We start from the raw sequence: 23,824 nt of genomic DNA, 5'->3' as shown, positions 1-23,824 counted from the left end.
TTTCTTTACCCTTGGTAATACTCTTTTCTCCGAAATCTACTTTGATATTAAAATAGGCACTCCAGCTTTCTTTTTATTAGTGTTAGCAATATTGTATTTTCCCATTGTTTTATTTATAACCTAGTTATTCCCTACATTTAAAGTGCTCTTTTGGGGGGCCTGGGGGGCTCAGTTGGTTAAACATCCAACTTTGGCTCAGGTCACGATCTCACGGCTCATGAGTTCAAACCCGGCATCTGGCTCTGTGCTGGTAGTGTGGAGCCTGGAGCCCACTTTGAGTTCTGTATCTCCCTCTCTCTGCCCCTCCCCTTCTCTGTCTCTCTCTGTCTCTCTCTGTTTCTCTCTCTCTCAAAAATAAATAAACATTAAAAACATTAAAAAAATAAATTGCTCTTCTGGTAGCCAGTATAGAGTTGGGTCTTGCTTTGAAAAAAAATAATCCAACATGACAATCTTAATCCAATTGAAAGTCAACTGTCAAATATTCAGGGCATTTTGTGAGCCATCAATAGCTTGAAATCAACTATGATAGAAGTATTTATTATAGAAATCAGCAAATGTTACAAATCAGATCTCCCCTTCCCTACCAGAGTTGGTTTATAAGTATATCACTGCTCCCAGATTTCTTGAGTGAATTTAGCACCCTCTCTTCCTAAAATCTCTGACCACCACACCAACTTTCCTGTTCTGACTTTTTTTCCCCCTTCAAACTCAACTCTAAGAGATACAGATTGTAAGATAGAAGGAGTAGCTTTTTGTTTTAGTTGGTACTATAACCCTAGGACCTAGCACAGTGTCTGGAACATAATAGGTGTTAGCTATTTATTGATGTTGTAGTACCCTCCCATCTTATATGTAACACCACTCCAAAAGGAATCCCACTTATGCCATAGGAAGCACCACACCCACATCAATGATTTTTGAACAGATATCCACAATATTGGATTTTACAGGAAAAATAGTAAATCCTAGAGCTGGATTAGACAATTTTCTTAACCCCAGCCAGTCAATTAACTAGGGTCTACATGCCAAATACAGCCCCAAATCCCTATGAATGGACTTCTTTAGATATATCCTAGTCAAGAAACTTTCTAAAATAAGTTTTTTTTTTTTGAGACACAATCCAAACCTTCTAGAATCTTCTATGTTCATCTTTACTCATTCCTGTCTGTTTTCTACTCTGGTGCCCTTATCTCTGTTTCTTTAATAAATTTCTTTACTCTTGATGTTTGGCTTTTTTGTTGTGCTGCTTCCCCAGTTTACTTCTAAATTACTTCCCTGATAAACCTTGAATAAGCATCATCAGAATCACAGACTCCATTTTGAAGGTCACATCTGTATATTCACTTTCTGCAGAAATGTTAGGGATTAGCATAACTACAGTGCAATCATATTTCTACGAAACAAGCACCAGGAAAACACAGTTGTTTTGTGCTTTCAGTACACAGTGATTTGTGCGTGTGTGTGTGTGTGCGTGCGTGCGTGTGTGTGTATGTTTTCATGCCATCTGAGCGTATGGCTTTTTCAGCAGTACTTCAAGTCAAAGTAAAAAGTTGAGCCCAAGGGTAGGTAGGAAATCACTCTTTCAATAGGCTCAAAGATGGGTCCGGTTTCCTTTCTTCATCTTAGTTATGTCCAAGTTGGAGGCTTCAAGTTTATGAGTGACTTGATCAAATTAGATTTTAATTCTTTCCTGCTTCTCTCTCAGATTTCTCCACATCACCAAATGTATCAGGACGACCAACTGCAAATGTCGCAAACGTCCGGAGTACAGACCTTGAGAATGAAGATATAATCCTTATGAAGCGTCGTATATTTGGCCACAGGATTATCGTTGTCAACTTTGCGATCAATGATTTATATTTTTTTTCTGAAATGGAGAAGTAAGTTTCCCATCTCTCCCTGTCATGGCTTTCCAAACTTAGTACCATCCAGCAAAGACTGGAGTGGTCTACAAATGGTACCGTGATTTCAAACCTGCCAAGCAGGAATCTCCAACTGAAAATCTCACCGAATTCTGTCACTGTGTCAATTTCTGACATTCTTCCCTTTGGGTACTAGAAGCTCCTCAGTATTGAAAGAGTACTTACTTATACCAAGGAAGTGAAGCACTTTTTTTCTATTATTTGTTAATATGATAGAAGTTCTCTTACGTAGCACCACAGGGCCAATAGTTCTTTAGTTAGAGCAAAGAATTATAATAAAACTTGTGTGTGTCTGTATGTGTGTGCATGAAATTAATATATGTATAATATATTAATTATATATAATATATATTAAATATATATATTATTCCTTGCTTTATTCATCCATCTTATGAAAAAAGCAAGTAGTAGGAACAAACTGGAGGTCATTCCATTACATCTTTTGGTGAGTTATGTAAATCAAAACATCTTTCTAGTCTAGGTCAGATTATTCTTACTTGTTGTTCAGTGCCATATCTACTTAGAAATATTTTTTTTAATTTATTTTTTAAAATTTACATCCAGTTAGTTAGCATATAGTGCAACAATGATTTCAGGAGTAGATTCCTTAGTGCCCCTTATCCATTTAGCCCATCCCCCCTCCCACAACCCCTCCAGCAAACCTCTGTTTATTCTCCATATTTAAGAGACCCTTGTGTTTTTGTCCCCCTCCTTGTTTTTATATTATTTTTGCTTCTCTTTCCTTATGTTCACCTGTTTTGTATCTTAAAGCCATCATATGAGTGAAGTCATATGATATTTGTCTTTCTCTAATTTCACTTAGCATAATACCTTCTAGTTCCATCCACGTAGTTGCAAATGGCAAGATTTCATTCTTTTTGATTGCTGAGTAATACTCCATTGTATACATATACCACGTCTCCTTTATCCATTCATACATCAATGGGCATTTGGGCTCTTTCCATACTTTGGCTATTGTGGATAGTACTGCTATAAACATTGGGGTGCATGTGTCCCTTCAAAACAGCACACCTGTATCCCTTGGATAAATACCTAGTAGTGCAATTGCTGGGTCGTAGGGTAGTTCTATTTTTAATTTTTTTGAGGAACTTCCATACTGTTTTCCAGAGTGGCTCCACCAGCTTGCATTCCAACCAACAATGCAAAAGAGATCCTCTTTCTCCACATTCTCAACAACATCTGTTGTTAATGTTAGCCATTCTGACAGGTGTGAGGTGGTATCTCATTGTGGTTTTGATTTGTATTTCCTTGATGATGAGTGATGTTAAGCATGTTTTCATGTGTCGGTTGGCCATCTGGATGTCTTCTTTGGAGAAGTGTCTATTCATGTCTTTTGCCCATTTCTTCACTGGATTTTTGCTTTTTGGATGTTGAGTTTGAGAAGTTCTTTATAGATTTTGGATACTAGTCCTTTATCTGATATGTTGTTTGCACATATCTTCTCCCATTCTGTCAGTTGCCTTTTAGTTTTGCTGATTGATTCCTTCACTGTGCAGAAGCTTTTTATTTTGATGAGGTCCCAATAGTTTTTTTTTTTTTTTTTTGCTTTTGTTTCCCTTGCCTCTGTAGATGTGTTGAGTAAGAAGTTGTTGCAGCCAAGATCAAAGAGGTTTTTGCCTGCTTTCTCCTTGAGGATTTTGATAGCTTCCTGTCTTACTTTTAGGTCTTTCATCCATTTTGAGTTTATTTTTGTGTCTGGTGTAAGAAAGTGGTCCAGGTTCATTCTTCTGCATGTCACTGTCCAGTTTTCCCAGCACCACTTGCTGAACAGACTGTCTTTATTCCATTGAATATTCTTTCCTGCTTTGTCAAAGAATAGTTGGCCATATGTTTGTGGGTCCATTTCTGGGCTCTCTATTCTGTTCCGTTGATCTGAGTGTCTGTTTTTGTTCCAGTATCATACTGTCTTCATGATTACAGCTTTGTAATATAGCTTGAAGTCTGGGATTGTAATGCCTCCACCTTTGGTTTTCTTTTTCAGGATTGCTTTGGTTATTCGGGTTTTTTTATGGCTCATTACAAATTTTAGGACCCTTTGTTCTAGTTCTGTGAAGAATGCTGCTGTTATTTTTTATAGGGATTGCATTGACTACGTAGACTGCTTTGGTTAGTATTGACATTTTAACAATATTTGTTCTTCCAATCCAGGAGCATGGAATAGTTTTCCATTTTTTGTGTGTCTTCTTCAATTTGTTTCATAAGCTTTCTATAGTTTTCAGTGTATATATTTTTCACTTATTTATTCCTAGATATTTTATGGCTTTTGGTGTAATTGTAAATGGGATCCATTTCTTGATTTCTCTTTCTGTTGCTTCCTTATTAGTGTATCGGAATGCAACCGATATCTGTGCATTGATTTTATATCCTGAAACTTTGCTGAATTCATGGATCAGTTCTAGCAGTTTTTTGGTGGAATCTTTTGGATTTTCCATATAGAGTATCATGTCATCTGTGAAGAGTGAAAGGTTGGCCTCCTCCTGGCCGATTTGGATGCCTTTTATTTCTTTGTGTTGTCTGATTGCTGAGGCTAAGACTTCCAATACTATGTTGAATAACAGTGGCGAGATCGGACATCCCCATCTTGTTCCTGACCTTATGGGGAAAGCTCTCATTTTTTTCCCATTGAGAATGATATTAGTGTTGGGTCTTTCATACATGGCTTTTATGATCTTGAGGTATGATCCTTCTATCCCTACTTTCTTAAGGGTTTTTATCAAGAAAGGATGCTGTCTTTTGTCAAATGCTTCCTCTATATCTATTGAGAGGATCATGTGGTTCTTGTCCTTTCTTTTATTAATGTGATGTATCTTATCGATTGTTTTGCAAACATTGAACCAGCCCTGCATCCCAGGTATAAATCCCACTTGGTCATGGTGAATAATTTTTTTAAGGAATTGTTGGATCTGGTTGGCTAATATCTTGTTGACGATTTTTGCATCCATGTTCATTGGGGAAATTGGTCTATAGTTCTCCTTTTTAGTGGGGTCTTTGCCTGATTTTGGAATCAAGGCCATGCTGGCTTCATAGAAAGAGTTTGGAAGTTTTCCTCCCATTTGTATTTTTTGGAACAGCTTCAAAAGAATAGGTGTTAACTCTTTTTTAAATGTTGGTAGAATTTCCCCGGAAAGCCATCTAGCCCTGGACTCTTGCTTTTTGGGAAATGTTTGATTACTAATTCGATTTCTTTACTGGTTATGGGTCCGTTCATATTTTCTATTTCTTCCTGTTTCAGTTTTGGTAGTTTATATGTTTCTAAGAATTTGTCCATTTTTTCTAGACTGCCCATTTTATTGGCATATAATTGCTCATAATATTCTCTTATTATTGTTTTTATTTCTGCTGTGTTGGTTGTGATCTCTCCTCTTTCATTCTTGATTTTACTTATTTGGGTGCTTTCCTTTTTCTTTTTGGCTAGGGGTTTACCAATTTTGTTAATTCTTTCAAAGAACCAGCTTCTTGTTTCATTGATCTGTTCTACTGTTTTTTTGTTTGTTTTGTTGTTTGGTTGTTTTGTTGGTTTTTTTTTGGGGGGGGGGGTTCTGCTCTAATCTTTATTATTTCCTGTATTCTTCTGGTTTGGGGTTTTATTTGCTGTTCTTTTTCCAGCTCTTTAAGGTGTAAGGTTAGGTTGTGTATGAGACCTTTCTTCCTTCTTTAGGAAAACCTGGATTGCTGTATACTTCCATCTTATGACCACCTTTGCTGCATCCCAGAGGCTTTGGGCTGTGGTGTTATCATTTTCATTGGCTTCCATGTACTTTTTAATTTCCTCTTTAATTTCTCGGTTAGCCCATTCATTCTTTTGTAGGATGGTCTTTACTCTCCAAGTATTTGTTACATTTACAATTTTTTTCTTGTGGTTGATTTTGAGTTTCATAGCATGTGGTCTGAAAATATGCATGGTATGATCTCAATCTTTTTGTACTTGTTGAGGGCTGATTTGTGTCCCAGTATGTGATCTATTCTGGAGAACTTTCCATGTGCACTGGAGAAGAATGTGTATTCCACTGCTTTAGGATGAAATGTTCTTAATATATCTGTTAAGTCCATCTGGTCCAGTGTGTCATTCAAAGCCGTTGTTTCCTTATTGATATTTTGTTTAGGTGATCTGCCCATTGTTGTAAGTGGGGTGTTGAAGTCCCCTAGTATTATGGTATTATTATCAACGAGTTTCTTTATGTTTGTGATTAATTGATTTATATATTTGAGTGCTCTCACACTTGACCACAAATGTTTACAACTGTTGGGTCTTCTTGGTGGATAGACCCCTTAATTATGATATAATGTCCTTCTTCATCTCTTGTTACAGTCTTTATTTTAAGGTCTAGATTGTATAAGTATGGATACTCTGGCTTTCTTTTGTTGACCATTAGCACGATAGATGGTTCTCCATGCCCTTACTTTCAATCTGAAGGTGTCTTTAGTTCTAAAGTGGGTCTCTTGTAAACAGCATATAGATGGATCTTGTTTTCTTATCCATTCTGTTACCCTATGTCTTTTGATTGGAGCACTTAGTCCACTGACGTTTAGAGTTTTTTGCCATATGTTGCCAGTAGAGTTGGAGTTTCTGGTGGTGTTCTCTGGTCCTTTCTAGTCTTTGTTGCTTTTGTTTTGTTTTGCTTTGTTTTATTTTTTCATCTTTTCTCCCTTCAGAGAGTCCCCCTTAAAGTTTCTTGCAGGGCTGGTTTAGTGGTCACAAACTCCTTTCGTTTTTGTTTGGGAAAATTTTAATCTCTCCTATTTTGAATGACAGCCTTGATGGATAAAGAATTCTTGGTTACATATTTTGCATATTCAAAATTGAATATATCCTGCCACTCCTTTCTGACCTGCCAGGTTTCTGTGAATAGGTCTGCTGCAAACCTGATCTGTCTTTCCTTGTAGGTTAAGGACTTTTTTTCCCTTGCTGCTGTATGATTCTCTCCTTGCCTGAATATTTTGTGAATTTGACTATGATATGCCTTGTTGATGGTCGGTTTTTGTTGAATCTTATGGGAGTCCTCCGTGCTTATTGGATTTTAATGTCTGTGTCTGTTCCCAGTTAGGAAAGTTTTCCACTATGATTTGCTCACATAACACTTCTACCCCTTTTTTTCTCTCTTCATCTTCTGGACCCCTATGATTCTGATGTTGTTCCTTTTTAATGAGTCACTGATTTCTCTAAATCTTAAATTGTGCTCTTTTGCTTGAGTCTCCCTTTTTTTCTGCTTCATTATTCTCCATAAGTTTGTCCTCTATATCACTGATTTGCTGCTCTGCCTCATCCATTCTTGCTGCCATGGCAGCCATTCGAGATTGCAGCTCAGTTATATCATTTTTTATTTCATCCTGACTAGATTTTACTTCTTTTATCTCCGCAGAGAGGAATTCTAATCTACTTTAGACCCCAGCTGGTATTCTTTTTATCGTGATTGTAAATCCTGGTTGAGACATATTATTTGTATCTGTATTGACTAAGTCCCTAGCTGTTGTTTCTTCCTGCTCTTTCTTTTGGGGTGAATTCCTTTGTTTCATCATTTGAAGGAAGAAAAGGAATTAATAAGGTAAAAAAAATTAAAATTAAAAAATTAAAAACAACACACACACACAAATCAATTAAATGATGCTAGACTCTAGGTGTGTTTTGGCCTGTTTATTGAAAGGAGCTTGGTAGATTAGAGAAAATGGCAGTAAAGGGGGAAAAACAAGAAAAAAAAGGAAAACATTTGAAAATTTGAGAAAATGAATACAATGAAATAGAATAAAATGAAATGATGGAAATAAAATAATTTGAAAAATTTACAAAATGTAAGAAATATAGGAGAAAAATAAAAATAAAATTTTAATAAAAATTGGAAATAAAAATAGAGTTTTTCTCTTTCTGTATTCAAGAAAAAAAAGAAACAAATAAAAAAAGAAAATTCAATAGATGGACCAGTTAACAGACTGAAATACAATGAAATACGTTTTCCCCTAGAATTCAAACTATGAAACATTTTATAGTCCACAAACTAAGCAGGTAGAGAGATTTGTGGTGTGCCTGAAGAGCGAGGTTGGCCCTGTTGGGTGGGGCTTAGTGTAATGGCTCCATTCTCCACTAGATGGCACAGCTTAGCTTAGTGGATGGATTGTTGTGATGCTTGTAGGTGTGACTGCGCATGTGAAGGAGGGGTGTCACCCAGCTACCCAGTCTCTAGTATCAGCACTCTGTGCTCCTTCTGCCAGCAATCGCACACCAGTCCTTTGTCTCTGGCTTCCATCCACTCTGCACTTTTACACTGTCTGTGACCAAGCTGTTAGGTTGCCAGGTGGCACCTCCCTCATGAGTTTTATCTCAGATGCAGCTGTGTTTCCCAACCCCTCAATTCTGAGGCCCTTCAACTTTGATCCACTCAGATCCTCTGGGGAAGGGTCTCACCAAGCAATGGCCAGGTGCCCGCCATACCCAGGAACATTCGTGGGACTGTTCTGCTGCCAATGTCCAGAGACTGCGCCTGGGTGCCAGCCTGCCCCAGGAAAAGTTCACATGATTGTGTAGCAGCAGTTTTTCATGGATTATGGAAAATCACAATACACATCTGGCACCAGGCTTCACCAGTAACAACCTTGTTCTCTGGGGTCTGCTGGGACTGGGTGACTGCACAGCCGTTACAAAATGTCTTTCCATCAGTGGAGCCACTTCTCCTATGTGGCCTGAGGACCTCCCAGACTCTACTCTGCTCCCGGGGATTCACCCTTCCTACCAGAGCACCATCAAGTATTGAGCTGCAGAGTTTCAGACTCTGTGCTCCCCCTGTTTACAGAGTCTTGATGGAATTTAAATCCTTTCCTTTCTCCTTTTTTAGTTCAGTCCCCATGGCTGTTTCCACTTTTCCACTTTCTCTCCAGCTGCTTTTTGGGGGAGCATGTTTTTCCCGTACTCTCCCCCCATCTTCATCCTGTCTCCACAAGCAAAAACAACTCCCTGCCCTCTGTGGCTTCTCTCTCCCCCAGTTCACCTCTCTGCACCAAGTACCTGCTGAGCTCTGTGGTTTAGGTTGTGCAGATTTTTGTGTTAATCCTCAAATTAGTTTTCTAGGTGTACAGGAAGGTTTAGTGTTGATCTGGCTCTATTTAATGGACATGAGACACACAAAAAAAACGTCCATGCTTTTCCTCCATCTTGGCTCCTCCCCCTCTACTTAGAAATATTCTTAACCAAGTGTGTTTTCATGTGTACAGCTGCCCAATTTGTGGGCCCAGAGCCTGAACTGGCAAAAAAGTCATACTGGAGTAGAGAAGTTAGTCAGTGGTTATCAACCCTGGTGCACATCAGGATTGCTTGAAGCTTATGATTACTGCCAATGCCAAGGTCCCTGAGATTTGGATTTTACTGGTCCAGTGTGGATCTTGGGAACTTGTATTCTCACAAGCTACTCATGTGATTCTGATGTGCAGCATAGTTTAGAACATGGGTCTAGTATCTCCAAAAGACAGTTGATTTAAAATTTCTCTTGAACATTTGCAGAGACAAGCAAGTGACTGTAAGAGGAATAAGAGCCTCCACTTTATTCCTTGTCCTCAAGGGTGGGGACATCTTTGTTACTCAGAAAAAGCATGTTGTTGGAATACTGATTTGAAATTTGGAACACATTTTCCCCATAGAAATGATGTACTACATACATGGTGATTAGATACCTTATGTACTAAAGTAGAATGGCTTGATTGTCTTACAAGTCTATATTTTAGATGTGGTGTGCTTTTTTTTTGAGAACTGTGTTATAAGTTCTAAACTAATTTAAAAATAAAGACAGAGATGCATAAGTGGTATTTAAGTTGATATAAGTTGGAAGTCCCCTGTACATACATACAGGTCACTTAGTCTTCTATATTACTTCACTCATTGTGTATCATTATTATTGTTTTTGCTTGCCTCTGGTTGATTAGCTTTTTAAAAATGTTTAATTCCAGTATAGTTAACATACAGTATTATATTAGTTTCAGGTGTAGAATATATTGGTTAAACAATTCTATACATTATTCAGTGTTCATCATGAGAAGTATACTCTTAATCTCCATCACCTATTTCACCCATCTGCCCACCAGCCTCTCCTCTGGTGACCATCAGTTTATTCTCTATAGTTAAGAGTGCATTTCTTGTTTTTTCCTTTTTTTCTTTGTTTATTTTGTTTCTTAAATTCCACATATGAGTGAAATCATATTGTATTTGTCTTTCTCTGACCAATTTATTTCACTTAGCATTATACCCTCTAGCTCCATCCATGTTGTTGCAAATGGCAAAATTTCATTCTTTTTTATGGCTGACTAATATCCCATTGTGTATATATAGCATAACTTCTTTATCCATTCAGTGGACACATGGGCTGCTTCCACAATCTGGCTACTATAAATAATGCTGCAGTAAACATAGGGGTGCATACATCTCTGTCAATTAGTGTTTTCATATTCTTTGGGTAATACCCAGTAGTGGGATTACTGGATCATATGGCAATTCTATTTTTAATTTTGTGAAGAAGCTCCATACTTAAACAGTTATTATTATGACAAATCATACTAATGTACTTTCACTTACCTGTCAAACTTTTGATGTAAAGCCAAAGCCATTCCTCTAATTGGAGATCCACATATTTCTCTTGCACAAACTATATCCAAAATGCTATCTGCTAATTCTGATTTTTCTTTCTTTCTTTTTTTAAAGTTTACTTTACTTATTTTGAGAGAGAGAGAAGTGAGCAGGAGAGGGGCAGGGAGAGGGGAAGAGAGAAAGAATCCTAAGCAGGCTCTGCACTGAGGGCGCAGAGCCCAATGTGGGGCTTGAACCAATGAACCATGAGATCATAACCTGAGCTGAAATCAAGAGTCAGTCACTTAATAGACTGAGCCACCCAGGCAGCCCAATTTTTTCTCTCCTTAAAGTGGAGTGAGAATTTAAAGGTTACTGCAAGGCAATTAATCCTTCTGGATTTTTATACTTGTTTTTTCAATGTTTTAAATTGCTTTGTCACACCCAACTCAATAGCAACTTTTTGAAAAGCAGCTTGTCTTTACTGGAATGTTCCAATGCATTGAAATTTGTTTTCACAGAAACAGCAAACACCTTTTCTTTTTATGTTCATAGTTTATCAATTTTTATAAATTACAAATTATAGTAACAAATACAATAGGCAAAAATATTTGAGAAGAAACATGGATAATTCTCAGTATATACCTGCTTCAACTCAATGGAAAAATGTGAGAGTGTATTACAAAAGGTACAACCAGTGTATACAGTGAGCACGTTACAGGTATCAGTGTGTTTTCAGAATTTCAGAGCACCTGGTAACTTAGCACATTAGTTAGAGGAATTGGGTTAAGAGATCTTCCACTGCACCCCAGTGAGGCATTTGGCTCATTTCCACGAGTGCTTACTGATTGCTTACTCATTCTTGTGCACGGGATTTGACATAGGAGATACAAAAGACAACTAAGACATGCTCTCTATTCTCTAAGATCCCACAAACTGATCTGGATGGCAGACAAAACACAAATAAGAGTTAAGAAGTAGGATGATAGGTGCAGGAAGTACATTTGGACAACTAAAAAGAAAAGCAGAACTTTGTTTTCCATGTTTACTGCTGAATCCCTGCTCTTGGAACTGCACCTGGCAAAGAGTAAACCCTTAATAAATGTCTGCTGGTTGGATAAATAAACCGATTTGCAAATTAAGCTTATAAAGGGAAAACATTGGTAGTCTACTCTTAGGAAAATTTTAAATGGTTAATATTTAAAGTGGCCTGAGAGAGGGGCACCTGTGTGGATTAGTCAGTTAAATGTCCAACTCTTGTTGATTTCAGCTCAGGTCATGATCTCACAGCTTGTGAGTTTGAGACCCACATGGGGTTCTGCACAGATACTGCAGAGCCTGCTTGGATTCTTTCTCTCCCTCTCTCTCTGCCCCTCCCCTGCTTTCACTGTCTACCAAAATAAAGAAATAAACATTATATATATATATATATATATATATATATATACATATATATATGCACAATACATATATATATATACATATATATACAAAATAAAGAAACATTATATATATATATATAATAAATGTATATATATTTAAAATATAAAATATAAAGTTGCCTGAGGCCTGAGAGAAATAAACTGTGTACTTAAATCAAGACAAGGTATAACTGACAGATATTTGATGGTTAGTAAAAGAATATGTCACTAGGAGACAGTAGAAAGTAGTTGCCAGGGGTTATGGGAAGGGAGGAATGGATGGTTTTTATTTAATGGGCATAGAGTTTCAGTTGGGGAAGATGTAAAAAGTTCTGGAGATGGTGTTGATGGTTGAACAACAAGATAAATGTATTTAATGCCACTGAACTGTACATTTAAAAACAGTTAAACTGGTAAATTTTATGTTAGGTATATTTTACTATAATTTAGAAAAATAAGAAAATTAAAAAAAAAAAGAGAAAAGCACTATCTTGCCTCGGAGAGTGGTGGTAATTGTGAAAGTGTCAGCAGAGAAGGGGAAACAAAGAAAAAGATAGCCCTTAGTTCCTGAAGTTGTCAGAGGCAAAACTCGTACAGAGACAAGGGTGGAGGGAGGATGGGATAAAGGGCATTTGCAGTAAAGAAATACACTTGAAGAAGCACTTAGCACATTACCTGACCTGTGGTAGGTGCTCAATATCTGCCAATGGATGCATTATGATTAAATGAATAAAGTTTCAACCTGGCCAAGGATTGGCCCTGTCTTTCTTAGGTCAGAAATGGGTCTGGGCTGGCTGCCCTATTTAGTTGCTGCTTTGATCTTCTCCTAGCTGATTTCCTGCTTACTGCTTCTTTTTAGATTTAATAATTTGGTGAGTTCAGCTCATATGCTGCAAGTCAACCGGGCATACAACGAGAATGACGTGATGCTAATGAGGTCCAAACTTAATATCATCCTAAAGCTCTACCTGAATTCTGAAATTCCTCCAAGGCTGAGGGTAAAGGGAACTCCCACTTCTCTCTGGGCTTTTGCCAAGAAGCATTTCTTCCACAAGAAATGATAGCTAATAGGCACCTCCTAAGTCCTGTGTCAACCAGATGTCCTTTACTAGAAGTTGCATGATAACATGCCGCTTTCTGGGGAGGGGATGGTCTTATAGGTATTGAGGGTACCTATAGGTACTAGGGGTCACGAGAGGTTTTCTGCCTTCCCTGGAATTATGTCAGTGACAGGCTCCCATTCTATGGGTAGGTGAACATCTCTGAATCCCAGAAGGATGCTATCCTTGCTTCCATTGCAGAGGGCCACCTAGATCGGAGCATCTTCCATGGGACTATCATGTCTCTCTTCCCCATCATTATGTACTTCTGGAAAAGGTAACTATTTCCCCTTGCCCAAGGATTATAAGGGCAGGAAAACACATTTGACTTTCTAAAGAGTTTTCTGTCTTCCTCTAACTCTCTACTTCATGGTTTCCATTTTCATGGGAACTACAATGGTGTATCCTTATCCTACTTGCTACACTTGGTCTCTCATACTCCCACACTGAAACTGAATCAGAAGATGGAAGGTCAAGTAAGACTGGGGATCAGAGTGCCTGGGTCTCACATCCCCTGGCCACATGCTTGGGAAAGGATGTTAATTTTACTAGGCATAGGTTCCTCACCTAAGCATGAGTATGGAACATGGCTATCTGGGGAGAAATTCTGTCAAGACTCACACAACTGCACTTGTGCTTAAGGAGCCCCATTGAGGCAGTAAGACAGCAGAGTTTTACTCTGTTAGGTCCAAATACCATAATATTTCAATTTTCAAGAGGAGCTTAGACATTTAGGCTTTTATCTCTGAAAGTCAAAGTGGCAAATGTGGCAACTAACTCAAAACTAAACCATGGTAAGGAAACTCTGAAGGCCAAAAAACAAAAATGAAACAAACAAAATATTTGCAGGACATATGCAACCTGTGGCCCACTGGTTTCTAAACTATCCTGTCAAGGTTTGGACTGAGACACTGGCTCAGGTTCTCCCAGGTGGTTATTTACTCCTGTGGTGCACTGTGGCTCCAGCCTATATCTTCCACATAATGAATGGCAGTGCCCTGGGTGACAGTGACCAGAGGACAACTGGCTGAAATGTTCCAAGACAAGGCTGATTGAGATGTTTAGATTATTATGTGATTCCAAGTCTTAAGGGTTCCCCCTCTCCTCTCTCTCTCTCTCTCTCTCTCTCTCTCTCTCACACACACACACACACACACACACATTACCTTATTATAAAATAAGTGTAAAGTTTGCATACTAATCTCTAACCTTTATTTTAAAATCCCTATGATAATAAATTATTTAATACAGGATTGAGAGAAATTAAAAAGCAAAGTTCAAGATAACAAGTTTAGCCTTTTGAACACCAATTGTTACCTAGCACTAAGACTAGATTTGACTTAGTTCTGCTGAGCAGGATTAAATAGAAATTTTTCCTGATTCTGGAGAATGAGAAACCCCTGGGAAATGCATGCTGCTCCTGGCTCGAGTCAGTGCTCTGCAGTCTCTTATACCTATTTAGGAAATATAGGGGTGCTTCAGGGAGGCTTTAAATCCCTAATCCTTATGTAGTTGATTCTTTCCTTGCTTTACTGTATACTCCTATATAAAGAGTTTTATATTGCATAAACTGTATTCACATATCTTATCCCAGACGAACCTCTTAATAACCCTATCAGGTGGGTGGAACAAAGTGTTGTTATCCCCGTTTCATAGATGAGTAAACCAAGGCTCAAAGGAATTAAGAGACACATTGGATCACTTGGAATTAGTTAAGTCAGGATTAGAAACCAGGTCTCTCTGTCTCTTAAGTATCACAAAGAATGCATCATGTCACACTGGGAGCTCCATAATGGGAGGGAGACCCATTTCAGCAAATGGAATGGCAGAAACTAACTGTGATCAAATAGAGTGTCCTTTAAGGAAAGGAAGGAGGGCAGCAGTCAAGACCATCAGAGCCAAGTCGGGATAGAAAATAAATCCAGTCTTAGCCGAGACTCGACCTTAAGGGGGCCAATGCAAGAGTAGGCTGAAGGACAGCAAGGGGTTCGGGGCCACGGAGAAAGAGATGAAGAATATTGTGAGGGATTCCAGGGAGCAGTAGTTCTCAGGTTCCAGTGAGTATATGAGTCCAAGTTCATGTGAAGAGCAGAGGTCTGTCTACTCCAGGGAAAGGGCTGCTGGGAATACAATGACAGGGTCATGACCTCCAGCAAGGGACAGGATGAAACCAGGGATTGGGACCTGAGAGGAAGTCAGTCAGACACTCTGGCTGTACCAGGTGGGGTTAAGTAGGGAGTTCATACTCTGATGCTCAAGCAAGCATCCCAGGGATTGACCCCCACCTCAGACCTATGTACAGTAGGTTCTTTAAAGACTCCATTCACTGGTTCCAGAAGGGAATTCCAACATACTATGCATGGCAGGTCCTCACTGGAGCCAGGCCTGGACACAGAGGAGGCCGCAGAAGAAGGGCCTCTGACAGGCAGCACTCCAAGGCCTAGTCTCTTCTCTTCTCTATTACACACTCCATTCTCTGTAAGGACTGTCCCTGTTCTGGTTCCCTTGTGCTCCATGCTCCAGCCTCCTTAGCTGTTAGCTTTCTCCCTGTGACCAGAAGCCATTCTTTTCACAGGTTTTCTTCCTGGAAGGCAGCCCACTCTTACTTCCAGTACAAGGGGAAGATATTTAAAGATAAAAAAACTTCTCAAAAGCCCGTGCACAAGTATCCTCCTTTGAGTGGAGGTAAGTTCTATACCTATGTTCATGACCTACAGCCCCATTCTCCAGCAAATCAGACTCATGAAGGGAAAGCAAGGGTCCAAAAAACCAACTTCAGACTTCACAGAGGATATTGTCTTCTGGAGGGGTGGGCATCTCATTAACTTTACTCTTAGAGAAGCATTAAAGTGTATTTTATCTGTGGCTATTAGTGCCAGATAAAGGGAACCCATGCACCAATCCCTGGCAGTACCTCCCAATAGCTTTGGGATGTGGGTCATTGTCATTGTCTATGTGGTGGGTAAATGGAGGTGGGGACCTGCTTTACTGCTATTTAAGAAGCCCCCTGCTCCAACTATCTCCAGAAACCCTACCATCTGAAAATTATGTATTTTACAGTGTTAAATGACAACCACTTAAGTGGTAAATATATATATATATCTTTACGCATATATATAATTTTATGAGAGCATGAAAAAAATTCAGAAATAAAATGTTAATAGGATTATCTCTGCTCACTGTGATTATGAGAGATTTACATATTGATTATTAATATATTATTAATTAGACATTATTAATATATATTATTCATATGTTTTATATTAATATATTTACAAATAAATAGATGTGTTTGAAAACACATACACACATGTTTTCTTAGCACAGAGTAGCTAAACTCAGTCCCTTTCTTAATATCTGCACTGAGATCAGTGCTTAAGCAAAAGGGAGTTTTAAAGAGAGGGAGGAGGGTGCACAGAGCAATGCCTAGAGAGGGCAAGACTGAATGTTTTTGCTTTGAAACATTCTGGGAACCAAAGAGAACAGGTTGGTGAGTCTGGGTCTAGTACCAGCATCAAAACAAAATATGGAGGTAAGATAGGAGTCTTAGAGATAGCAGCAAACTATCCTGTGAAAGAGCTGACCATTCCATAGTTTCAGCTTAAATTCTGCCCAGTTCTCATGTCCATTTTACCTGACACTTAACACTGTCCCTCCTCCAGCCCCCTCACAAACAAGTATCCTGCCCCCTTTCAGGAGTACAAACGAGGCTCTTGAGACTTAACCCATCCCTAGCTTGCCTGAATGGTAGGGGAAACAACTCTGGACCAGTTTCTGCCCCTCTGAGAGGGTCCTCACCTGAGTAGGAAATAAAACACCTACTTCCCTAGCTGGGGCTGCCCTCATAGCCAATTAATATTGCTCATTATCCTTTTCTCTGCCTTGTAAAGTGTCACATCAGTAGACAGAAATTAACAATCTTTTCAGTATGTGGAGCCAAGTGTCCCCGTGGGAATAAAGGCTCATTTAAGTGAGGGTGGAGGGATGGGTTGGAGGATACTAACAGGGAAAGGAGAGGGAGGTGAGCAGGCAGGGTGGGCAAATGATACTCAGAAGAGCAAGAACATACCCCTTAGTGGTAACCAAACAGCTTCCAATGTTTGGCTCATTTGCTATTGCTGAGCTCTAAGGAAGTAAATCCCCAAATCTTTTCTGGTGTCTGAAGTTGGAAGAGGGCAACAGGATGCCTAAATTAAGGGGCAGGACACTTGGGTTCCTGTCCTGAAGAGTCATCGTTTATGTGTTGGAGGACATTGAGCATTTTGCTTCTCCTCTCTCCACCCCAGATCCCTGATCTCAAATTTAGAGGTTTGGATTTAGATAATGTCTATCATTAACATACTGTACTCAGAGGAATGTCATCAAGAGTTTCCTTGCTTACACAGATTTATTTTGTCAGATGTTATAAGGGATTTTAATACACCCCCCTCCTTCTTCCCCAGGAGATCACGCCATTTTAAGATTCACCTTGCTCAGAGGCATTGAATGGTTTTGGCCTCAACAGCAGGAAATAATAACAAGTTCAGTCCAAAATTGTGAGTTGGGATTGGAATCCCACTGATGTCAAAAGCCTACTCCACAGTTAGAGGATGACTCTAATGCCAGTTTGGCCAATCTCCTTAGTGACCACAAGGAGACTGAGGTACCCACAATGCGAAGCAACTTTTTCCAAACACACAGCTTGTGAGTGGCAGAGGTGGGATGAGAAATGGGTCTCTTGGCTGTCCTTCTGGGCCTCTGTGCATAGCTCTCATTTGAATAACTGTACTTTCTTGATTCTTTTATAGCCCCTTGAAGGCAGGTTCCTTAACCTTGTCTGTATCTCTGCTGGCTCCTCTGCCATTTCTGGGTGTGATGTGTGACCTTTATTAAGAGATGATTGTAACATCCCAATTGTTATTTTCCCTTCCCACTGAGAATGCCTGTGGGCTTGAACAGGACCTCCAATCTATACATCCTGGTTCCTGGAAGTGCCTGCTGCTGATCTTCTTATTCCTGGAATAAACACTCTGGTCCTAGCATCCTATATTTGAGCCATGTTATTTCTTTTTTTTCCCCCATCTTCAGCATCAAGGAGTTAATCCCACTCCCAAGTACTAAAGTTGCCTTGGGTTCCACATGGATTTCAGGTTGGGGATACTCTTTTCTGTTGCTTATGGGCATAAAATGCCAACTTTCCTGTTCTACTCATTTGCATATGTCCTCTCATTGCTTAATGGTAGAGGCCTCTATGGAATATTGCCCATGATCCATAGAGTCCAAACAGCCCTAAAGTCTTGTGGTTCTAGTGTTCATCTGGCCCAGTCTCCTTATTTTACTTCCCTGAGTCTGTGGGGTTGGCATCATGACCTTTGCATCCAGATGAAATGTCTACTAAGACAAAAGGTATTACAGCATTCAAACCAGGTCTCCTTAAAGTCCCTGGAGAATCACTGCTTCAACTTCACTTCCCAACTCCTTCGTTGGAGGTATTTACCTGGAAGCTGTTCTGGGATGGCCCTCCTGGGCTGGAGGTCCTCCAGTGAGTGCTTGTGTCCTGAGTTCTGATGAAGTTTTTCTCTGTATTTGTCTTTAGCTTCATCTAGCAACCTTACCCCATCAAGACATGTGCTCTCCACTGTGCAGCTGTGTCCTGTCACAGGGTAGGCATGAATCAGAAGTCCTCTTCTTCAGTTCAGAGCTGCTTTGTCCAAGTGTACAATGGGAGACGGGGGAGAAAATTTTTGGAAACCCAGCTCCACATCCTGACATTCCTCAGCATGTAGAGCCAAGGTGTTGAGCTTAGTTCTTCCAGATAGGCCTGTAGTCAAGATAGTTAGGGAAGGGTTTCTCTGTGGCTGTCTTTGCTCACCTCTAACTAATACAGGCACTTTTAGGAAGTTGGAGTCCCTGACCCATCCTCCAGGAGAGCACTATTGCTGGGGTAAGAGTGTCCCAGATGATCTTTTATTGCCAGCCTCCCTAATACTCCAGCCTTTCAAAGTAAGGTACATAAAATGGAAAGCAGAGTTGTTCTACTTGGCAGGATATTAGCAATAAAAGCATGAAGGACTCGAGCCTGTCAAAATCGGATTCAGCCTAACTCACTTCTATACAAGCACCAAAGTGGAGTTAATGCTAAGTTAAGGTTCTGAGAGAATCCCCAGAGAGTCATGGAAGCCACAACTGAGCCCAAGAGCTGCTTAAAAGTCAAGGTTATAGATAGCAACCTCTGTGAATGGAAGGTCTGGTTTCCTCACCAGCCATCCCACATTCTCAGACCTTCTACAAGTCTGACAGGGACTTGGAGCTGCCCCAGCATCACTTGCCAGTGCTGGTGCCTGGAAGGCAAGCCAGGTAATTTGGAGTTCTTTGTACAGAAAGACAATGCATAGCTTCAGGGGTTGCATGTTCTTGTGGAGGAAGGTGAGAATGAGAATGCAAGGGGCCATATCCTGAAGGCAAAGGGTTTTGGTTTTGGCCATTGCCATTCCTAAAGAGAATGATGGCAACAGACCAGCAGAGATTACACTAGTGATCTCATTGCCATTCTAATAACTGGCCACTCTTCTTCTTCCTTCAGACAAAATTTACCCAGCAACAAAAGGGAGAAAAAGTAGTCAAGTCAGGCTCCCAAAAGAGGCACATCATCTCTCAGAAGCCTCCTAACACTGACAGAAATGAAGTGCCCTGTGTCATCTTTCCTAGAAAGATAAATGGAGTGACAGCCCAAACATGGCAGGACCAGAGTGCAGTGGGTAAGATGGGGCGCAGAGCATGACCAGAAGCACCTCTGCCCTCCTTGAATGGAAGGTCCTGTCAGAGATGGTCTTTCCACAGTGGGAATGTAACAGATCACCCAACTCTTAGGGTCAGGAGACCTGGGCATTTAATTCACTCTAGAGCTGCATGGCCTTGAGCAAATCTCTGACTCATGGTTGTCAAAGAATCCCATGACAAATGTATGAAGGTGGCATTAAACACTCTTATAAACAAGGTATTCTTTTTATCAACAGTGACAGGTGGGATCTTTTAATGCTAGTATCTCCCATTTGGACAATGATTCACATCCATTGTATTAGGAAATCCTCACAACCCTGTGAGTAACCTTGTTAAAAACTACTTATTTTTAAACAGATGAAGAAACTCACACACACAGAAGGTAAGTGACTTTCCCCAGATCAGGTAGTAAGTGTAGACCAGGTAGTAAGTGGCAGAGTCTAGACTACAACGCACCACTTGTGAGCCTTTGGCTAGATCTCATTCCATGGGCACCTTCTATACAACTTCTCATGCCCAAAAGGAATAGTTCTTCACTGGAGTTCTGTTTATTTGCCAATTAATATGTAAAGAGACTCTGGGAAATTTTGACCTAGTTATAGAGTCACTAAGCTCATTTTTTGTCCTTTGAAGAAAATCAGGAGTAAAATGACCAAATGTCCTAAATGAGCCCCCCACTTGAGATAATCAAGGAAAGATGGGCTCAACTCTGTGGGTTGTAGAACAAAGAAAGTAGAAGGCTTATTAGAGAAGCCTCTCCGATTTCCAGCCAGTTTCCTGCTATGCTGATGCCCTTTATTTCCTAGACTTTCCTCAAGGATGAAAAATGTTGTGATGTTAAGACAGGGCTGACAAACACATGGAAATGTGAGATCATCTGGATAGGACTTTGACTGCAGTAGCCCAGAAAGACTGTAAGTAGATGTGCCTAGAAAAGGTCTGAATGCAGGTGAGGTGTGGAGAGCCTCAGGCCACTGGGAGAGGGTCCAGTGAGGCAAGCATTTAGCCTAAGAAAATCCCAGAAGAAGGAAGTGAAAATTTCTTCCCCTAAAAGGGCTAGGGCTCCAAAATAGAACCTGAGTTAACAGACAGAGCAGAGTGCATGAAACAGAATCCCAGCTTTTAAAAATCCGGCAAGAAACTAAGGCAAGATGCCAGGAAAAGAATGGAGAAGAGCCCTATTATTGAAATAGAAGTAGCAGGAATGGCCTTGGTCAAAGGGGAAAAAGACCTTGTACATGGAATGAAAGAGGATGTTAGGCCAGCAACAAAGTGATTGGTGAGGATCTGGTAAAATATTGATTCAGCGTCATGTGCCTAAATACCCTCACATTGTACTAAGCTGGACCTACCGATTGGCAGTAGGTGAGACCCACTGAAGGAAAAGAGAGATCGCTCAAAGAACTCATTTGAAACTGTGATCTTTGCCCATTTCATAATTCTCTCCCTGTGTATGCTCATCCATGGGTATATTTTGTGCAGATATGCAAGTACACATAAACATGCTATTCAAAAACTTCACAATAATTGATAGAACCGCCCTGAATATAAAAAGTATTTCTCCTCATTTATTGAGGCTTGCTGATTGCCTCCTTTGATTTCTTATTCTCTCACTTCAGATCTAGTATGTTGTAGCCTCAGATTTAAGCTAGTATCACAAGAGCAATCACCTAGCATGCAAGCAAATAATATAAATGGGTAAGCAACCCATGAGACATAATAGGGAATGGTAGAAACTGATGAGCTGGTGAATACATCTCAAAGGAGACAGTAATAGCTCTAGCCAGCCAACTCAATGTGGTCAGAACTTCCTAACTTAGGACAGAGAGATTGAGAGAGAGAGAGAGAGAGAGAGAGAGAGAGAAAGGAAGGGAGGAAGGAAGGAAGGAAGGAAGGAAGGAAGGAAAGAAAGAAAGAAAGAAAGAAAGAAAATAAGAAAGAAAGAAAGAAAGAAAGAAAGAAAGAAAGAAAGAAAGAAATGGGGGAGAGAGGAAAAGAGAGAAAAAGAAAAGAGAAAAAGAATAATAAATTAAAATTTTTTGGAATACTATGCAAGTCAAACAAAACTTGGCTTGTGATCTTTGCTTTCCACTTTTTCTTTCCCCTTGTAATTATATTTAGGCCCTGAGTCTATCTTAGAAAATATTAGAAGGGAGAAAGAGAATTCCAAACAATAGATCCATGGGAGTCACTGGCATCAAAGGTAAGGGCCAGGAAAGAAGGGCCAGGGAAGGAAGCTAGCCTACTCTAGTCCCTGTATTAGTGTTCTATTGCTAACACAACAAATTACCAGACGTTTAGTGGCATAAAACAACACAAAATTACTGTCTTATGGTGCTGAGGTCAGAAGTCTGACCCAGAACTCATCGGGCTAATGTCAGGTATGCAGAACTTCATTCCTTTCTGGAGGCTCTAGAGGTGCATCCGTTCCCTTGCTCATTCAGGTTATTGGCACAATTCAGTCTCTGCAGTTGTAGCCCTGAGGTTTTTTTCCTTGCTGGCTATCAGCCTTTGCCTGACTAAAAAACCCTCAACCCTTTAATGGCATATTATATAAGACCATTGACAATTTGATCCCAATTTAGATTTCCAGATTCGTGTCTTGCCTCTCTTCCTCATACTTCCCATTCCCCAGCAAGGAGGTTGTATAAAACACCCTTCCTTTTCCCCTCCACTGGGTGGTAAGAGACATCACAACAGTGACACCTCCTGATTGTCTCCTCTCTCTTCCCACCATTTCCTGTCTGTTTTTGCAACATTTTTTCCCTCTCTTTGTAGATACTTGTTTATATATATCCCTCACCTACTAGACTATAAACTTTTGTAGAGTAGAGACCATGTCCTATTTTTCTTTATGCTTCCAATTCCTAGCACAGTGACATAAAGATAATAGTTGCCCCAGAAATACATGTCAAATGCATGAGTGAATGCCAGGTTTATGAATGTAGTAGAAAAAATAGGATGTGCAGTTTATGCCTGCCCTAACCTTACAGTTAACTATACTGACTTCACAGTGAGAGTATACCATGATGTTTACCATAAAAATCAAATCAGTAATTAAATATAATTGTGACTATCACAATAAAGAAGAAATATCAAACTTTCCTCATGAAACTTTTTTATGTTCCAATAACTCTTGATGCTTTAAGGACTCTATTTTAGGAAGCTCATAAGTGCCATTCAGACTAAACACTGACAAAAAGAAGCAGGGGAAAACAGCAAGAGAGGCAGAGAGATCCTCCTTCTACCTTCAGGAGCCTTCCAGTTATGTGTGCCAGGAAGTGACATATATCTTCCCTCTTTTTACAGAAGTATGAAAAGATATCTGTCCTTCATTTTGAGTGTCTCCAATTGATCCAAGTGTTGCTGCAGAGGAGGGGGGAAGCTTGTGTGCAGCACCTCAGGGTGCCAGTCCACACCTCTATACCTCAACCAGGGCTGCAGATCATTAGCCAGAATAAAGGGTGTCCATATTCACAATTGGTGGGCCTCCCATACTCTCCTTAAAGAAAAGGGCACAGGGAAACAATATGTTGCTCCCTAGAGGCTCTTAAGGTCATTTTCAATTCAAGAAATTAATGGAAATACTAATTATTTTTCTGGATTAAGACCATGGACCCAGTCTCATCCAGAAGCTCTGACACATGGGTGCTCCCCTGACCAAGAGTCCAGGCAAGGAGGCCCTGCTGCCTCACGAGAACTCATGCTTTTTCATGAGTCAGGCTTGTTTTAAATCCAATCTCTACTCCTTAGTAACTTAGTGATCATCAGCAAATTGCTTAACCTTGCTGAGTCCCAACTGCCTTATGTGTAAAATGGAAATGTTAATGTCTACCTCCTAGGGTTGCTTGGAGACCAACTTGGGATAATATAGGCCACGTGTACTACATGGGGCCAGACAAAGAGCTGGTGGTGAGGACATTAGTTGGTTCTTCTCTTTCTACCTTTTCCTGGAACATGAAGGAAATGGTTGACCAGGAGTGATATAGTTGAAGAGTTAAATTCAGAAAAAAATCTGAATGCTTTTCTTCCAACAAGATACATGGTTCATGAGCA

The 23,824-nt window shown here is 39.9% G+C and overlaps 1 protein-coding gene across 13 annotated transcripts in view; it reads left to right on the top strand.

The window, feature by feature from the left end:
* RGSL1 (regulator of G protein signaling like 1) overlaps positions 1-23,824 on the top strand; it is a 203,461-nt gene that overhangs the window by 88,258 nt on the left and 91,379 nt on the right. For 5 of the 13 annotated variants that reach the window (XR_006214097.1, XR_006214094.1, XR_006214093.1 and 2 more), the window contains exons 16-20: positions 1,709-1,883; positions 12,769-12,907; positions 13,162-13,286; positions 15,585-15,694; positions 17,452-17,651. Coding sequence is in view for 5 of the 13 variants with exons in the window: in XM_042976599.1 (XP_042832533.1) it covers positions 1,709-1,883; positions 12,769-12,907; positions 13,162-13,286; positions 15,585-15,694; positions 17,452-17,570 (668 nt within the window). In the remaining 8 variants the exon portion in view is untranslated. Of the gene's footprint in view, positions 1-1,708; positions 1,884-12,768; positions 12,908-13,161; positions 13,287-15,584; positions 15,695-17,451; positions 18,038-19,571; positions 19,583-23,824 lie in introns of those variants that run through there. The other 8 variants (XM_042976599.1, XM_042976596.1, XM_042976598.1 and 5 more) reach the window with 5 other exon arrangements.

This window comes from Panthera tigris, chromosome F3 (genome assembly GCF_018350195.1).
Source record: "Panthera tigris isolate Pti1 chromosome F3, P.tigris_Pti1_mat1.1, whole genome shotgun sequence".
Taxonomy (NCBI): domain Eukaryota; kingdom Metazoa; phylum Chordata; class Mammalia; order Carnivora; family Felidae; genus Panthera; species Panthera tigris.
The sequence above is the reverse complement of the archived record's forward strand: the minus strand, read 5'-3'. Positions and strand labels throughout refer to the sequence as shown.